Consider the following 19,382-nt stretch of genomic DNA (forward strand, 5'->3'; position numbering starts at 1 on the left):
ATGACACTCAGCACAGCTGCAAAAATATATAATGTTTTTCCAAATTGCGGAGCCCACTGTAAGGATGAGTAATAATTTGACTGATGGTATTTCACTGCGCTAGGCCACAGATTTGCCTGCAAACAATTTATTAGGCTGTCTGCCAGTGGTGACTCATAAGGGAAGCCAAGGTCAACACTTTTATATTATTTAAAAGATAATAATGACAGTAATTGTGTTTTAAAGTATTAATTTCTTAAGAAATACTACACATTTGATGCTGTTTATCTAATTTGTAAATGGTGCACTGTCACTTTAAGCCCATTGTGCACTGTCCACACGTTCTCATAATGATCTTTTTTTACCAGCTCCGTTCAAATATAGCCTATGGCTAGTCCACAAACTCAAACATTGTTTGTGCCACATGTATAGCACAATATTAACAATGATAAGCATGATATTAAGTTGGCACAAACAGCTTTCATTCCTTTGGAAAGAGAAACATGTATGACATGATGCTTGCTTGACATTTTCTGTTTGCAATTAAAAGTGAATTATGAGCCTGGTAGCCAGTAGCCACCTAGCTACAGTAGCTGAGTGGAATGCGTTTCAATCGGCATATCATGTGCTTCATGTAAATAAATTATTGAATACTTCAAGACTCACCAGTTCCATTACACAAGGCAAAGACAACTCTTCATAATATTCTTGTCCACTTTCCAAATCACAGTGAGTGCAGCTATGTCATAGTGACCTGGATCTCATAGTTTATAACAGTATAGTAGACTAGTGAGAACCGGATTCACAATCTCCTCTAATCTCGTACTTGTTGCCTCCACGATTTCTTTTTATATGTTTCTTATATTTAAAAGAAGATATCAATCATCATCAACAATGACAAGCCAGCTGGAACCTACTCGTTTTCTCTCCCTCTCGTGCGTGCTTAGATGTGTTCTCAATTAAATGCAGTAGCCTAGCATAAGTTTAAGTTGGATCTTAATGGAGAGGACTCGAAAAGTATCATCTTTATGTAACATACTGTTGGTGCTTTTTGACAAACGTTCTCTAACAAGAGTGCAAATCAATTTGCAGTAAAGCTACTAGTGATTGGCTAAATGTTGGTCCTTCCTCTGTCTCTTGGTGCCCTACACACAGTGCGTAACGCGTGTGAGGGTAGCGGCAATAGGCTACTGAACTGTGCTCTGTCCGCTTGTCTCCGCTATTTATTTTTTTTTAGTCGCAGGAAAGCGTCTCTGGGTTGACTGGTACACGATCAGGAAATTTAGTTTTTGATTAGAGACATGTCAAGTCATCACAAGTCAAAGAGACAAAGTCCGAGTCAAGTCTTGAGTGAATAGTATTCAAGTCCAAGTCGAGTCGCAAGTCATGCCGAATTTTATCAAGTCAAGTCTGAAGTCATTAAAATCATGACTCGAGTCTGACTCGAGTCCAAGTCATGTGACTCGAGTCCACATGTCTGCTTTGAAGTGAATGCACTGCTGCTGGTAGTGAGTCGTTATATTTAGTAGTTAGTATAAAAAGTGTAATTTGATGTGTTTATTTATTTTAAAATACCTTAATGTGTTTCTAAAACATTGGAATTTATTTTATTAAAAAGAAAATAATATTTTTTTATTTGAAAATAACGTAAATAATAAAATATATAGTTGTCATTTAAATTCTATTATATTTTACCCCTGCAGAAACAATGAAAATTCAATAACCATTTATTTTGCACAAACAAGTCAGTGAATGCCAGAATCTTCGTAAAAACTGTGTAAGTGGGTTTTAAGAACAATTTCTTTGTAAGAAGAGTTGGTGAATGAAGCCCATTGTGTGTGTGCGTGTATGTATGTATGAGAAGGGGTAGCACGACCAGCGCGCTATTTGAGCATGTCAGTGAATTAATAAATGAACGGTGTTTCATAGTTCAGGTAGGTGCATAGCAGGCCTGGGGGAAGACGGCAGTGTGATTGGAAAAGAACACCCGATCTTTTCCACACACATTATTGTGTGTGGAGCGAGTTGATTGCAAGAGAGTGATATGTTTCATATCCAGTCCATATCCAGCCGATCCTTGTGACAGTTTGTTAGAAAACAAAGGCTTTTACAGCATATAAATGAAAAATTACCAATATACAGTAAAACACCCCTTGGTCAGAGTTGTGCACCACTGTACATCTTTCTATACATCCTGACATTCCTGTCTGTAAGGTCACATACAGGTGCTGGTCATATAATTAGAATTTCATGAAAGTTGATTTATTTCAGTAATTCCATTCAAGTGTTTATTTCTTTTAATTTTGAAACTGACAACTAATGAAAAACCCAAATTCAGTATCTCAGAAAATTTGAATATTGTGAAAAGGTTCAATATTGAAGACACCTGGTGCAATATTATGTTCTCTGATTAAATAAATTTTGCATTTACTTTGGAAATCAAGGTCCCAGAGTCTGGAGGAAGAGAGAAGAGGCACAGAATCCACGTTGCTTGAAGTCCAGTGTAAAGTTTCCACAGTCAGTGATGGTTTGGGGTGCCATATCATTTGCTGGTGTTGGTCTACTGTGTTTTCTGAGGTCCAGGGACAACACAGCCGTCTACCAGGAAGTTTTAGAGCACCTCATGCTTCCTGCTGCTGACCAACTTTATGAGATGCAGATTTAATTTTCCAACAGGACTGCACACAGTGCCAAAGCTACCAGTTCCTGGTTTAAGGACTTTTGTTCTTAATTGGCCAGCAAACTCGCCTGACCTTAACCCCATATGGGGTATTCTGAAGAGAAAGATGTGATACGCCAGAGCCAACAATGCAGAAGAGCTGAAGGCCACTATCAGAGCAACTTGGGCTCTCATAACACCTGAGTAGTACCACAGACTGATCGACTCCATGCCACGCCGCATTGCTGCAGTAATTCAGGCAAAAGGAGCCCCAACTAAGTATTGAGTGCTGCATGCGCATACTTTTCATATTCATACTTTTCAGTTGGCCAACATTTCTAAAAACTTTTTTTTGTATTGGTCTTGAGTAATATTTATTTTCTGAGATACTGAATTTGGGGTTTTCATTAGTTTCATTAGTCAGTTATAATCATCAAAATTAAAAGAAATAAACATTTTAAATATATCAGTGTGTGTAAATTAATGAAATTATACAAGTTTTACTTTTTGAATGGAATTACTGACATAAATCAACTTTTTGATGATATTCTAATTATATGACCAGCACCTAGACAGACTATGGCAACTATTTATGACAGCTAGTTCAGCACTTTTGCATGTAATGACTCAAGTGATGACATTTATTTTTTATTATTCTTTTTTTCACAATGAGATAATAGCCTCTTTTCCAAGTGAGCTCTGGCCAAGAAAGGCAGCACTTGTCTAAGAAAAAGACATCGGGCTCTAATTTGACGATCAAAAATGCATAACGTATTCTTATCACGACGCAAAGTTTATTCCTACACTCAAATTTTTCGCCATGCCCTTCTCTTTTATTACACGATGCGCCAAAGGGGTGTGGCAGTTAATGACATAAGATGTGGTCTGGCGCGTTGTCGTTGACTATGACACCACAGTAAAGTTAGTTTCACTTTGCCTAATGGTCCAAATAATAGACGAGTGCAGATGCATGTAGCCTATACTCTGCTAGTCACAAACAGGCTTTAGTTAAACATGGTTCAGTGAAATACCTGTTCCATACATACGGTCTCGCGGGCAAGCAGATTACCTTAAATGCGCCGATGACCATCAAAATACCGATGCGCTGTTTGAAGTCATGCTGCTTGCTGTTAAAGAGAATGACAGATGTCACTCTCATTGGTTTAAAAGATATTACGCCCAAAATACACCCAAGACTGATTAAGAAACATAAGAACCGCCTTTTTGCACCAGGTGCCCGACGTTTGATGACAAAACCATCCCTAATGTGGACTGAACAAAACCCCAAATTTATTTAAGCTTTATGCCAGTGACATGCATTTTAAATCGCCAAGATAGGGCCCATCACCATCAAAATTAAACACACAATGTAGCCTACAACACATGAGGACCATTCAAGTAAAAAAAAGAAAACAGATATAGACTAAAGAAAAGACAATCTAAACACATTCACATTGATCATTTAAAGTGTTTATGACACATAGTTTAAAATCAGAAAGTGGGTTTTATGGCGTAGTAGCATGGAACCAGTATAGTTTGTACAAAATCACACATTTTTACAAAATCAGTTGCATCGATGTGATAAAGCATTGATGTTTGTTCAAGATGAGGAGAAACTGCTGTGCTGATGTGCACAAGTGATACGATGATACTGTATGGGGTTTGAACAAGGGATTTTGAGAATTTCAATTCTGATCTGAGAAATGTGCCAAAGCAACTGAGAAAAACTGTAAATGTTTTGAAAATGGATGTGAAAAATGTGTTCACTAGTTCACATTCCTGAATTTGCATAAAGACATAAAAGCATAATACATAAAAGCATAATAGAAAAGCATGTTTGGCGAGGTCTCTGGCCATGGTCCTGAAGGGCATCGTGGAATCGTGCCGGAGTCAACTACGCAGGCAGGAGTCGGGCAGGATTCCGCCATACACCCCCTTATCCTTTAACTAAGACGGGAGGTGTAAGGGGCATACCTGTCAACACTCTCCCGGGTTTCTCCCATATTTCAAGGTCATCTCCCAGCACCCTCCCGTTTTGTTATTTCTCCCGGAAAACTCCCGTAATTTGCATGGCCATCAAACTTCATTTTAAAATCATTGATCCATTCAGGTTGCCAGATTGTGTATGAAATACACCCTACACATACGATCACTTAGTTTCAATTTCAACTGTTTTGTCATAGGCTAAAACCTGGCAACCCATAACCCAAATAAGGAAGCAGGTGCCGACTGCGCAGCCTGAATCTCGTCGTAAGCAAGTGTGCTAGTTGAATGGCCTACCTCAGAACTAGCTGTTGTGAAATTGTTGGGAATTTAATTGATTAACACATGACAAACTGTTATTGAGTGTTGTTGATACACCGAACTTGTAACCTGACCCTAGCCAGTTTCGTTCCGCTTAGCTCCGCCTAGCTTCACTCACATCCATCTGGGACCTCTTCCATTGAGAGTGATTTCTGCAACCGACTTTATGGTTCAGCCAATCAGGACGCAGGGCGGGAGATGTGACATAGCGTAGAAGCGACTGTGACGTTGTTATTAGCGTCACGGGTTGGCTTCGATGTGAGTGGTTGAAGTAGCACGTCAATAGATGACGGACAAGTGGCTTATTCAATCATATGCAAGCATTTTTTGATTAGGCCCAGCCTTCTGAAGCAACACTTCAATGGATCGGTTCCAGATGGATGAGTGGAGCTAGGCGGAGCGAAATTCATCTGGCTAGGGTCAGGTTACCGAACTTGTGCCCTCGGAACCAAATCTGACAGCATCAGCTTTGGAGTTTTGGGCTGCAGGCAGGCAGCTGGTGGATACATTAACTGGCATACGTAAGGTAATGGTAAGGTAAAAGCAACGACCGAAATGCAGTGTTGAAACACATTAAATATGCAAACACAGATCCGGTATAAACCCCCCCCGAGAAAAAAAATCTCCCGTTTTTGGAAAGCTAAATGTTGACAGGTATGGTAAGGGGAGGTGGTGGGTTGCGAGCGGAGTAACACCGATACTGCAACTTCGGCAGGTAGACTGCGAATAAATAACCTGACGGAGGCGTGGTAAATTCTGTCACACTCCTCCCGAACTTCCGTTTGTAAAACCCCATTTAAACCAATGAAGTGTGAACACATTTGCAAGAGATGACTTCTACTGTGCTAAGGTGAAGCTCAAGATCAAGTGGATTCCAGGTGCATTAAGTTCATCTTGGCAAATAGCTTCAGGCAATCCAACTGAAAGGTCAGATTAAACACATTTTCTGCTTTGTACTTTGTTTGCAATTCTGCAACACACTTTTTTGCAAAAGACAACACACTGTTTCTTACAACCCCAAATTAGAAAAAGTTGGGACGTTCCGTGAAATGCAAATAAAAACAGAATGTGATAATATACAAGTCTTGTAAACCCATAATTAGCAGCAAAAAGGACATAGAGAACATATCAAATGTTGAAAATGAAATATTTGACTATTCCATGGAAAATATATGATAATTTTGAATTTCATGCCAGCAACATGTTTAAAAAACACTAACAAGTCACATGACGCCGAGGGAGGGATGGCTAAATGGCTAATTGGCCCTAATTTGGACATTTTCACTTAGGGGTGTACTCACTTTTGTTGCTAGCAGCTTTAATGGCTGTATATTGAGTTATTTTGAGGGGACAGTAAATTTACACTTACACAAGCTGCACTGACTATTTTACATTGTAGCAAAGTGTCCTTTCTTCAGTGTTGTCCTATAAAAAGATATAATACAATATTTACAAAAATGTGAAGGGTGTACTCACTTTTGTGAGATACTGTATAACCTGACTCTAGAAATAACTCTACAGTCTCCAAAAATACCTAAACCTTCATAGTGTACCTTTAATATGAGCTTTGCCACTCGCCAATAGAGCTTTGACTGCAGAACTCAGGCAATAGTTGTTGTGTGCAGAGCTTCCCCCATCTTGGCTGCTGAAGCTTTCAACTCCTTCAGAGTTGTCAGATGTCTTGGTGGCCTCCTCCAGCAGTATTTCTCTTGAACGGTTACTCAGTTTGTTGTGAAGACCTGCTCTAGGCAGATTAACACATTTGCCATATTCCTTACATTCCTTAATGATGAATTTCACTGAGCTCTGGATGTGTGTTTTTTATCCATCCCCCCACATATGCTTTTCAATAACCATTTCTCTGAGTTGTTTGAAGTGTGTTATTTTGTCTTCATGGTGGAATTGTAGCCAGAGATACTGATTGATCAGTGACTGGATCTTCCAGACACAGTGTCTTTATATTACTATACTATATACACATTTCATTCCATTTAACTATTTGTGAGACTACTAGCACCAATTGGCTTGACTTAAGTTTTTTATGTAATCACTTATTTTTTATTATATATTTTTAATTCATTAACATTACTTTGTAATCTGCTTTTACTTTGACATTGAAGAGGGGATTTTTGTAAATTATTGTAAAAAAGGCCAAATTAAATCAATCAAGAAAAGGGGACATATCCGGGGACACAGTGAGCCAAATTCTGCAAAAAGTGTGTAAGCAATCGACAATAACTGTAATGTACTGTAAACAAAACAAAAATGAAACAAAACATAACTCCAGGAAAATGTAATTGGAAGAGATATATGTTTATATATCCTGCCATCAGTTGGGATCTGGCCACATACAACCCTCTACATCTACAAATTTTACTTGATTACATTTTGAGTGAAGTATTGTAGCCTACTTCACCACATCAAAAATCCCATCCCTTACTTGAGTAAAAAAAAAAATGTTAAGACTAACGAAAACAGAAAGGGAGACAAAAAAGCGCCCTAAACCACTAGCCTAGTGATAATGATCAGCATGTAACCTACAACAGGACATTAATCAAGCTGGCGCCATGCAGTCTTTCGGAAAGTGATGGAGATGGAGCTGGATCACGAAATACATCAGATTACATGTGTAGTAGCTTATAACCTATGAAAGTGTATTTTCCGCTATTTCAATGGGTTGTCTCAGTTCGTTTTAGCACTAATGATTGCGGAGATATTTAAGCAAACACCATGGGATTTCGTGTTTTGACGTTTGTGCTCTCCTTTCTTTGGAAGGTTTATTAGCAGTTGTTTCCCCTTATCTTGATGTCTCTCTTTCCTGTTTTGGCCTTTGTTTTTAGTAACCTGACTTGGCTTTCTTGGAGAAAGACATTGCACCAGCAGCACAACAATTAGCGGTCCACTAGCGATGCTCAACTAAATAAACAAAAGATAGACTAGCCTACCTTATGAATCGTGCAGGCGGACTAAACCATTTAGCTCTAGCAAGGGAGAGTGAGAGTGACCTTACAGTTTTCACTGTGTTTTGTATACAAAATCCAGTCTGTCAAACTTTAAATTTCGTCTGACATTCATTTTGACATTTAATTTGGAAGTTAAAATATTCAGGTAAAATAAATATATGGTGGAAATAAGTATTGAACGCTTTTTTTTTTTTTTTCAGTAATTAGCCTAAACTTCCAGTGAGTCTATTCGAAATGTTCACCACACATTATATTAACACACATATAAAAAATCCAAACATAAGAGTTATGTGTATTAAAGTGGAATGACACAAGAAAAAAGGATTGAACGTGCCTACTGACATTTCTTCAAAGCCTTTGTTTGTAAAGACAGCTTCAAGACATTTCCTAGGCTATGACAAAACGTATTAGTCACAGTATCAGGTGATTTTGGCCCATTGTTCTAAACAGATTCCAGGGGTCCCTCTTGTGAATCCTGATCTTTAGTTACTTCCAGAACTATTTAATTGAATTGGCTGCCTTCGAGTCTTTCTGGAGCTTTCTCCGAGTGGTCCTTGGCTCTTGGAATTGACTATCCTTCTGACTCCCTGGTCAGAAATATTGCGAGGAGATCCTGTGCATGGCCGGTTGATGATGCAGTGATGTTTCTTCCACTTGCAGATAATGGCTCCCATGCTGCTTACTGGAAGATTCTGAAGTTTTGAAATGCATCTGTAACCAGTTTCATTGATATGTTTTGCAACAATAAGGTTGCAAAGGTCTTGGGACAGCTTTTTGCTTTTATCCATCATGAAATGTTTCTTGTGTGACACCTTGGTAATGAAAAACATTTTTATAGCCCATCAATATGTAGGCTACTAACCAAGCTTATATTAATTTGCACAGATAGAAAGGATAACTACTCTCTAACTACTTACAGATTCCAGCTCGTTCCTTCCCTTTCCTTAGTGCTTTTTCTTAGCGTGTTCAATACTTTTTCCCTGTGTTATTCCACTTCATTACACATGACTCTACTTATGGAGTTGTTTGGATTTTTTATGTGTGGATTACCTGAGTTATTACTAATGCCTGGTGAAAATGTTGTGCCCCCCGTATTCCACTTTTCAAGGGCCCTCTCCTCAACATTGGCCTGCCTGCCTCAGCTGCCTGTGAGGGGCTTTTCAGTTGTGCTGGATTACTGTTCACTGCAAAGCGACCCAAGGATAAGTGCAACTAACTTTGAAAATCAACTACTGCTCAAACTTAAAGGAGAAAGATTTTTCACATAGATCTCCATTTCTCAACGTGTCGGTATGAACAAAACTGAAACAATCGGTTTTACCTAGCTCGAGTTGCTGCAGCTACAGCGCTACACACTGGGAGCATGAACATGGCTGCCTTAGCTGCTGGCTGCAGCAACTCGAGCTAGGACCAAAGTCCTTTTAGGCAAGTACCTCCACTCGGCGGCCATATTGCAATGCTTTTTGGGCACTTATTGTGCATCTATTTTATGCGGAAGGGTTGTGATATGTGTAGACAACTGCCATATTGGCGTTACAAACTAACCCCATTCATTACTATGGAGGATTTTTTTAGTGCTGTATCTCTGTATTAGAAAGTCTCTGGTAAAACTGGTTGTTCTGGTACTCCCCCCCCAACAAAAAAAGTTTTTAACATTTTAAATTAACTACTTTTTACTTTTACTTGAGGACATTTTCAGATCAGTATTTTAACTTGTACTTGAATAATATTTCATCAAGGTATTGGTACTTTTACTTGAGTACAATGTTTTCGTACTTTTTCCACCTCTGTATGTAGATACTGTCAAGTAAAGTGTAACCGAATTATTAGATGGGTTTTAGAAATGAGGAATAAGGGACAAGTAGAATATTGTGAAATTACTGCATGCACTGTACGGTGCACAATGTAGGCTACACAGTTGAACAGATAGGTACACAATAGCTTACCTGAAGTATTTCAATTTTCTGTATAAGTGTATCTGTGTGGGTATTTCCAATTAGGCTACCAGATGTGTTTTGCATTTTGAATAGAAGTGTTTTCCCAATTATTACAAGAGATATCGTTCTTGAACAAAGTGTCTAATGTAAGAAACAATGTGTTTCGCTATAAGTGTGTTGCAGAATTGCAAACAAAGTGCAAAGCACAAAATGTGTTTCAAGTGCGGTTACATTGTGTTTAAAGTATGGTTACAAGAAGTTTAAGGTTTTGAAGCTTTGGTCTAAGCATTCTTTTTAGCGTGTAGCCTAAGCAATGGGCAAAAACTGTAAATGGAAATGCAAAATTGTTGACTATAATGCCAATCAACTCCTAAATTTGACCAGCAGGGAGCACTGTCTGCACGTACAACAACATTGATGGGTGGGTCCTATCCTGGTCCTATCCAGCCTCTTTGAATGAGAAATGGGCCTCTTACAGCAAAGCTGTAATAATAAGCAGAGCAAGATAGCCTAGGCCTACTTCATTAGGGGCCACTTCCTGGAACTCAGAAAGCACGAGGGTGTGGTGTGGTTGTGGGGGGGTTAACAAATCCCCTTGCTTTTAATGCAGACCAGAAGCAGTCTCTTTCATTCTATGGCCATGTCTGAGGCCGTATTTTCATCAAATATGTTAGGCTATTGTCCCTCTGTAATCAGGAACATCATTTTCGGACACATTATCATGTTGCTTGACAACAGTATGTCAAAAATAGATGCTAGCATGAGAGGCTCTGAAAGACGAATGAAATATATTAGGCCTACATTAAGTAAGATAACAACCAATGTAGTTAATGTAATGAAACTCTTAAGATATAGGCTACTCCAACTCATTCCACATTTAAAAACGAGGGTCTCGCAGAGCTATTGCAAATTGTCGTCAACTACCGAAAATGAGGGAGATCTCCGGTCGTTTATGGGGACGAAAATTACACTTTTCATGCAGTGTATGCATTTCTGAACTGTCCCTATTTTGCTCCGCCTACCTACAGGCTTTGCGTGCCAGCCACTCGGTGGGCGGGAGTAGTGGGGAAAACAACAGATCCCATGCACATAGTGGGATGATGAGGTGAGGTGGGAGACACTAGCTCGACACGACTACCAAGCTCAACCCTACCGAAGTAGCGATAGCCGTATACCAATATTGCAGCGATAATTAAATCAGAGACATCACTATGGGGAACTGCTACACAGTAGGACCAAATGAAGCGTTGGTGGTATCAGGTATGTTATCAATGGCCACTTCACATGTTGGAAACTATATGGCGTTGGGCTCTTCCATTAACGTTCCGTTACCCACGGTGTGTTCGCCTAGAAGCTAGGTAGCCAACGTTAGCTGTCTCGCAAAGCGAAGCTTAGCACTATCCAGTTAAAGATAACATTAATTTCTAGCGATGAGGATAACGTTACATACCAGTTTTACCGACATTACATTAATGTGCTTGTCCTCCCCTTCAAGCGTTTTGTAAGAAACTGGCAATTTCATAACCAGGTTTGATTCTGTAATACTTAAAATCCAACGGAAACAAATTAACGTTAAGTTAGCTGGTTGTGGTCAACCATCGTCACTTAGTCGGCTAGAACATGAAACTGCCTATGCTAACATTAACGTTAGACGTGGATGTAAGTAACCAAATTCAGTTTAATAAAATAATGTTATAACTTAATGTACTGTTTACTCGCTGCATCTTCGTTGAGTTAAATCAGTGTTACAGTTTGTAAGTCGTGTCTGTTCTGAAGCTTTCCTAAGGAAAGACCATTCATCCAGCATTCGCAGAACCTGAGTAGGAACCAGTTGGAGTCTTTTTAGTGTCTCTGGTCCATCTTGCATAGTAGCCTTGCTAGCAAACAGTGGTTAGTATGGTCATTTCAGTGTTTGTTTTTTACCAGCATCTGTCGGCTCTGTCGTGCAATTACAATTTCAATTAACGTTAGATGACGATGTATGAAAGTCACACAGTTGTTCAACAAGTAGGCTAAGCATAGCGTTAAATTGTAAACCAGATTCTAAAGTGACTGTCAACAGAAAATTGTAAGTCAGAGGGCGTGGCAGTCAAATGGTCACTGTCCTTTGGCGAGAATGTCCCTTGATTCATCGTTGATTAGCTGCTAGTTTCATAGCACACCTACGTTACTTGTTTGAACCCTGAACTGGTTTGGTTTGAGTGCAATTTGTCTTCGATCGATGGTAATTTGGTCACAGCCACAGGCAGGTTGCATTTTGAGATGTTACTGTATTCGGCAAACGTATATCCACTGAATGATTATTTTGGGAAGCTTAAGTTAGTGTCATCTTTTCATAAAAAGGGGGCTAAAAAATCAATAGCTTCGAAGTTACAAGATTTGAAGTAGTTTGCGCCAGTTTGGGTATGTCATGGAAAGATTTTGAAACGTTATCAGTGAAAATGCGTGGGAACCCTGAACACGGCACTCTGCTCTGGTTTTGTTGCAATAGACAATATTTAATTAAGTTGTGAATGAAGTTGGTCATCTTCAGTAGGCTTTGACATGATTTGTGCTGCTGTGACATGATATGTAGATTAGGGTATGCAATTGTCATATTGATTGAGGTACTTGTGGGTTCGCCCTATCAAGTCTTTTTATCAGTTTATTTGGTTAAGCTGAATTGGCGGTTAGTGATAAGAACAACCATCACTATTTACATACATAGGCTATGATACTTCATGTGCTTTCAAACTCAAGCATATTATTGTAATGCCCTGCAATTTAAAAATGCAGTCCAGATGCCCAGAATTTGCCCTGGAATTGAGAGTAAATTCTTAGTTCCTTTGCCTTGAAATGTACCCCATTTTGAATGTTTGAAATGTTTTTAATGCAACACATAGTCTAATCACATGTGAGACTGCTTAGACTATTGCACAACTCTGCACGGTTATTAGTAGGCTTGAGTATCGAATATCGAGTATTGGTTGGAACCGGGACTATATTTGCAATTTTCCCGGAATCGTTCAAAAGTTTAAATTTCGATTCCTAGTTTCGATTCCCAGTCCGCCGACCGGAAGAAGAAACGGCTGAACACCAACGAAGATGCGCATAGTTCATAGAATTAAAATTCATGGAGAAGGTCAGACTATTTCATTCAGAAAGCAGGGTTCCCGCGGTTCCTAAATAGTCTTAAATACAACTGAATTTTTGAAAGAGAGGTATTAAATGTGCGTATGGGACCGCCAGTGAGTGCAAGAGAGCGAGTGATGTCTCAATCCAGTTTCGTGTATTTATAACGCAATTGTAGGTATAAGTGGCTATTAGGCTACGGGAGGAAGTGTAGTAGTTGCAGAGTGAAGATGTTTTTCACGGGTGTGGTTAAAGGTGTGAAAACGGTAATAATACAGTAGGCCTATGTACAAAATAATATGCCTGACATTTTCGTGGTGTAGCTGAGGCCAGAGAGATATACAGGTAGCCTACGTGGAATGAGAAAGCCTACGGTAGAATGAGCGGGAGAAAGAGCGATTGGCCATACGTTCGAATTTAGGCCGGACATATGGATTTTAAAAGCCCTGTCCTGACACTCATTTGTTCTCCTTTTTGGAGTTGCGCTTGGCATCTAAAATCGCTGCTCGGACGCAGCATCGTTTCACAAACTATGGACACGAAGACTGCTGGTCAAATTATGTGCAGTGCTTCGCAATCAGGAGGAAATACTGTATGTTAAGTTGATCTGTTTGCATCTTTCCAAGTCTGTCTAACTGTCTAAGTTATAATAGCCTACCTGTAATATCTGCCAGCATCTTGCTTGCCAGCGTTTCCCAGTAGGCTAGGCCTACTTCGCAAAAGTTGTGAACTATAACCGCATATTTTTTGAATGTCGGCGACTGGCTACAAAAAAAAAACGTGCGTTCATAATACGTGCGTGCTTGAGATGAAACCAGCAGTTTTCAGCAGGATCATGCAAGGAGGACCTGTCTCTTAATTAATTTAAAACTAGTCAATGGTTTTACAATGTTTCTGTCAAGCTTTGGTTGGTTTAGATACAACTGGTATGCAAAATGTAAAGTAGTGGATTAACTTTAATTTGCTGTGCTGCATATTGGACAATAGATGCACATAGTAAATTATATAAAGTAGGCTTATTAAAATATGTAAATAACTTAGTCTAACTTTTAAAAAAATATTGAAGGGAATCCAGTCCAGTGCACATGTCTTTGGCAAGTAGCCTAGGTTTCTACAGACACAGGTGAAGAACAGTCAGCCTCAGCAGTAAGCAAAACCAAATATGTACATCCAGCTTCAAAAGCAAGCAGCCCAGACCCTAAAATTGGCCATTTATAGCTTTGAAGGTAATTCACACACAATTATTTTTCTTTCGCCAAAATATATTTGGTAACTTCTGTAGACATCCAAAATGGGGTGGGGGTTAAAATTAGTAGGAAAAAAAACTATTGCATAAACAGTCATATATATCTTTTTGCCGTGGTATAGTCTTAAGTTTCATTTAGATGTCTTGAAAAGGTCTTAAAAGTCTTTAAATTTGCACTTGGAAAATGTGCAAATACCCTGAGAAAGACCGTTGATTAGCTAGCTCATTTAAAATATCCTAAACTTTTTTTGACCATGCCTCTCATCAAATTGAGAATCGTTAGGAATCGAAATAAGAAATCGGAATTGTTCAAATTCAAACGGTACCCAACCCTAGTTATTAGTTTGTTGTTGTTGATCAAGTTTCACTTAAACGTCACAAAGAATGCAACCTTGTTGTTGGTCCACATGTGAACACCAAGAACACAGGCAATGTTTAGAACAACCTTTGCTGTTTTGAAGAAATCATATTGTTTTGCCCTCTTCAAGTACAGTAGGCCACACCAGATTATTGTGCTAAGAGGAACTGACCGGAAACAGGAATTCTGGGGAAACGGCCTACACCGGGACTGGCTGACTGAGAGAATGAGTGTATGAATGTCACTAGTGTTGTGAAAGAGTGGAAGCTCTGGGGGATATTCCAGAAAGGAGGTTTAGCAAACACTGAGATAAAACTTAACCTCTGGGTTGTCTGAACCTGTGGCAACTAAACCCAAGCTGTCGGTTCCAAAACACCAGTTACCAGTTAGTTCAATCAGCCTAGCCTGCCTTGTCTATTGAGTTTGTCATAGACTCCTTGAGAATCCCAAATGTAATTTCTGTTGTGCGGGTTCTACTGTGGGACACGTTAAACCTTATTTGCGTATCAGCATCGGAATCAAGGTAAGCTACGGGGTGATGAGTGTCGGAAGGCATTGGAATCCTCTATCCCCCAGTAGGATACCCATCAAATTCATCTGTAATTGCTAGTGCTGTCAGTTAAACGCGTTATTAACGGCGTTAACGTAAACCTATTTTAATGGCGTCAATTTTTTAACGCAAGATTAACGTTCTTTTTGGTTAAACAAACTTTGTAGTTTTTTCACATGCTGTTGCAACAACTAGTAACGTTAGAACAACTACAACACCACACTGGATTTAGCTAGACCGGAAACTAAACAATACTCACTGACTAATGGAATGGAACATTGTGTGTGCTGCACGTACACACCCCCTTTTAGGGAAAAGATGACTGATATAATGGAAACTTATGCTGCATCAGCGAAAAGGGCTTATTACTAAATCTTGAAACAAACGTGAATAAAAGGCACAAAATAAGGTGTAAGTTATCTGTGTGTTTATGGGATTAATGTGACCATGTTCCTATGGTTTGCTCTTTCTAGTTTACAGGAGTGTCACGAATGTATCGATAGGCACAGTCAAACTGCCCGTGGCTGACTATAACTAAGTTCAGCAAGCTTAACTTTACATGTCATAACATCAACTTACTAAACATAAGTCACACATTCATTCTATCACTTGTAATATGGACGTAGCCTATTTCCTACAACTACAGTAGGTGAGATAATTGGCTATGTTATACTGAAGTTCCACAGTTAGCTAGCTAGCAAGCTAACCGTTTTGCATGGGATATTATGATAAGTGTACATGCTAAATTTGTTCTCAACATGAGGTATTGCAAACGAATTAGGTTGGTAATGTACATAGTTTCGACATGAGTAAGTTGCATAAACATAATTCTTCATAACTGCCGTGTTAGTAAAATGATTGAATGTCCTGTGAATTTAAAAATGGCTGTAAAGTCAACGTGTGATTACTAGCTGTCTATCAATGATATAATGTTAACTTGTTTTCCTCTAAAATGGGACGTGATGCAGATTAAATGTATCTTTATGATGATGCGCCGTTAGTAGGCTACATAAAGGCATGCTGCACACACTTGTTTGGGCTTACGAGCCGGCCAAAGAGTAGTAGCCTAGGCTGACTTATTAAATGTGTGCCGCCAAAGATTCTTTCACCGTCACTTGTTCTGTTATCAACATTCCTCTTTGGCTGCTACTATTTGCGATGCACTCTGCTTTCGACATTCATTTACATTAGATTCCGCACACCAGCATCGCACTTTGGCGCCGTGTAAATCACTATTCAGTTATATTTGGTCGACGCTGCTCCATAAAATCCATTGTTCATCCAGTGTTTGCCTGTTAAAAACTTCGGTGCTGATGTGTGTGGCAAGTGACAGTGCACCATAGACTGTAGGCCTATAAAATGGCAATGCACTCATGTTGAAAACTTCCTTATTTTCAACTGAACTGATAATGAATATAATATTTTCTGTTTGTTATGCCCTTTATAATGTGTGTAGGCCTACATTTTGTGCACGCACTTCTGCGGTAGCATTTATTTCAGTTTATATCAGCTAAATTTCTGAAGAATATTGTGTTGCCTCAGGTGTACTGCACATCTTTTGAAATTTGATTTGAAAAACATCAAATAGACCTACGTCTTAAAGTTCAGTTAATAAAGTAACTTGCTTTGCTTTCATTTGAATCCCAATCAAGATACACAATAATTGCTTTATTGTTAATATGGACTCCTGGAAAGTTCAGAAATGCAAAATAATAGAATTTTAACCATATGATAAAATATGTGATTAATCGTGATTAACTATAAGAATTCAGCGATTAATCGTGATTAAAAAGTGTCGGAAGGCATAGGTATCCCGTAGGCTACCCATCAAATTCTCCTGTAATTGCACATATTGCACAAGTTAGAGTCTACGCATTAATTAGCCTGTAGTAGATCTGATAATATTCCAATATAGGCCTAACACACCCTGAAATGTGTTGCTCAAATTAAATACCCGGTACATCCTGGCATCGTGTAGGCTACTGACCATGGCCATTTCGCTTCCACCTTTGGGATAAGATTTGATGCATCAAATACCATCTAGCAATTATTAAAATAAAAATGTGTTTTAAACACCAATACCATTAAGAGAGCATCCAAAAATAGAAGTGGCCTGTAGTCTATCCATTAGACCTACTTGGACATTTATGCTGTGGAAATATGTGGACATAATCTGCCTCGTTTATGGATGAGTGCTTTAATGGGCACTTGCATCCCATCCATGAAGCCGATGAAGTTAGGAAAGCTTGAAATAGCCAAGACCCATTAATTGAAAGCTCACCAGCAAAGATAGCCTATTGTCGGTGCAAATTTGGAAAACTTAAAATAAGTGATGCTGACCTGCCATTTGGTGAAACTACACTTTAATGATCATCGTGGGTTTGTGGCCATGAAAACGAATGAAGTTGCGCAGGAACTCAGGAACTTTACGCGTCTCCAACACTACGAAAATGTCTGTATCCATCTGTCTTGTATGTCTGCTGAGCTAAAGACAAATGTCCACCATGGTGTAGGCTAGCTACATTAAAGATTTATTTTATTCTATTCTAATTGATCAACGATGCGTAACGTTAGAAATGTAGGGATGGAGAATGTTTTTCAAGTAGCCTAGGCTATATTAAGGATGCCGCTGAAAAATGGTAGCGTCTTCATATAGCCTGATCATTTTTGAAAGTTTTGGAACTGAAATATCAGGTTTACCGATTACTCTGGGTTAACATACCCAGATAAGTTCAGAGTCTATGTTACCTTAGTGACTAAGGCCTGATATAGCCTGATCATTTTGGAACTGAAATCCCAGGTTTACCGCTTACTCTGGATTAATATACCCAGTTAAGCAAGTAAACCTGCTTTCAGGAATACCCCCTGATCTTGTGAAAGCAGTATCACCAGTAATATTAAGAGGTCCAAACCACCACTTGTAGTTACCTTTCATTTGAGACCAGGATTATGCTTCTACACAAAGGGGTTCATGTGCAGTAAGCATTTGTTTGTAAGTATGCATTTTGGATAACCAAAAGACTATGGGGAGTTTCCATAGGCATTTTACAAAACGCATGAGCATACCTTGGCAAATAATGGTCTGAAGCAGTCATATTTTCATTCTATATTCAGGGCTTAAAATTCATTTTTCAAAATGGGGGGGAATTCCCCCCTTAGGTTATTAATGTAGGGGGGATTTACACAATTTGGGGGGGAGGGGGGGTCGATTCTGATACCAAGTCAAGAATTGCGATTTCAATACTTCGATACTTTTTCAAAAAAAGTGTTTGATTTTGGGGCCCCCACCACCCTGACGTCATCAGTAATATATACTGTAGTGGGATCATTCACAACAGTGGACATCCTAGATTCTGCTTGACTCTCTCTACACACACAAACACACACTGAAAATGATAGCTTATGTGATATGTTTCTATCATATATTTTTGAATTCATATAGAGTGTATTTATTTAATAATGCATTTTTTTAAAGTATAGCATTTTACTAGTAATTACTAGTAGCTAAACATATTTAGTCATTTGAATGCCTCATATTGACGTTTAACCTATAACACTTAGGCATATCTTTAATGTGGTGTGTAGGTCCAATTGAGTGCACATTGCTGATGAGTAGGTGTAATTGAGTGCCTGTCACTTTAAGAAAATACGTGAGAGTAATTCTATGGAGTAATTAGCCCCCCTTCAACCTGACGGTTTTAGGCTATAGTCGCTAGTGAATAAAAGTTGTGCACAGTGCGGTATGTGTATGCAAATCATTATGTTTTCTATGTCATTAGATACAATAAATGTTGAAAAAACTAACATGTCGAAGACAATCTTTCTGGGATCAAGTGTTGACGTGACCTGACTGAGCTAGCAGGATAGTTACCAAGGAGCTCTTTCCACATGTAAAAGTTTGCCATGGTAGCGTAGCCTATTTGCGTAAGCGCAAAGTGGTTCTCTCTCTCTCTCTCTCTCTCTCTCTCTCTCTCTCTCTCTCTCTCTCTCTCTCTCTCTCTCTCTCTCTCTCTCTCTCTCTCTCTCTCCGTGTGTGTGTGCGTCTGCATGAGGCTATGTTCAATTCAACTCGGTAGTTGATCAGTCCGGTCAATAGCACCGCATTCACGCCACTTAATGATTAGGCTATATTAACGTCATCAGACAGGCTGTAAAAGTGTATGCGGGAATTTCTCGCATTATGATGGCTAGAGTTGCGGGACTTGAACAAATTATGCGCAATACCCGCAATCCCGCAGTGAAATTTAAGCCCTGTATATTGATCTACTTTTGTAC

The 19,382-nt window shown here is 39.1% G+C and overlaps 1 protein-coding gene across 2 annotated transcripts in view; it reads left to right on the forward strand.

Moving 5' to 3' along the window:
* The first annotated feature begins 10,896 nt into the window (after positions 1-10,896).
* Positions 10,897-19,382, forward strand: part of LOC121708481 (flotillin-2a) — a 31,623-nt gene continuing 23,137 nt past the window's right edge. Inside the window, exon 1 of one of the 2 annotated variants that reach the window (XM_042091175.1) lies at positions 10,897-11,102. In XM_042091175.1, the coding sequence (XP_041947109.1) occupies positions 11,054-11,102 (49 nt within the window). In that variant the 5' untranslated portion in view covers positions 10,897-11,053. The remainder of the gene's footprint in view (positions 11,103-19,382) is intronic. The other variant, XM_042091174.1, reaches the window with a different exon arrangement.

The sequence above is a fragment of the Alosa sapidissima genome, chromosome 5 (genome assembly GCF_018492685.1).
Source record: "Alosa sapidissima isolate fAloSap1 chromosome 5, fAloSap1.pri, whole genome shotgun sequence".
In the NCBI taxonomy this organism is placed as follows: domain Eukaryota; kingdom Metazoa; phylum Chordata; class Actinopteri; order Clupeiformes; family Clupeidae; genus Alosa; species Alosa sapidissima.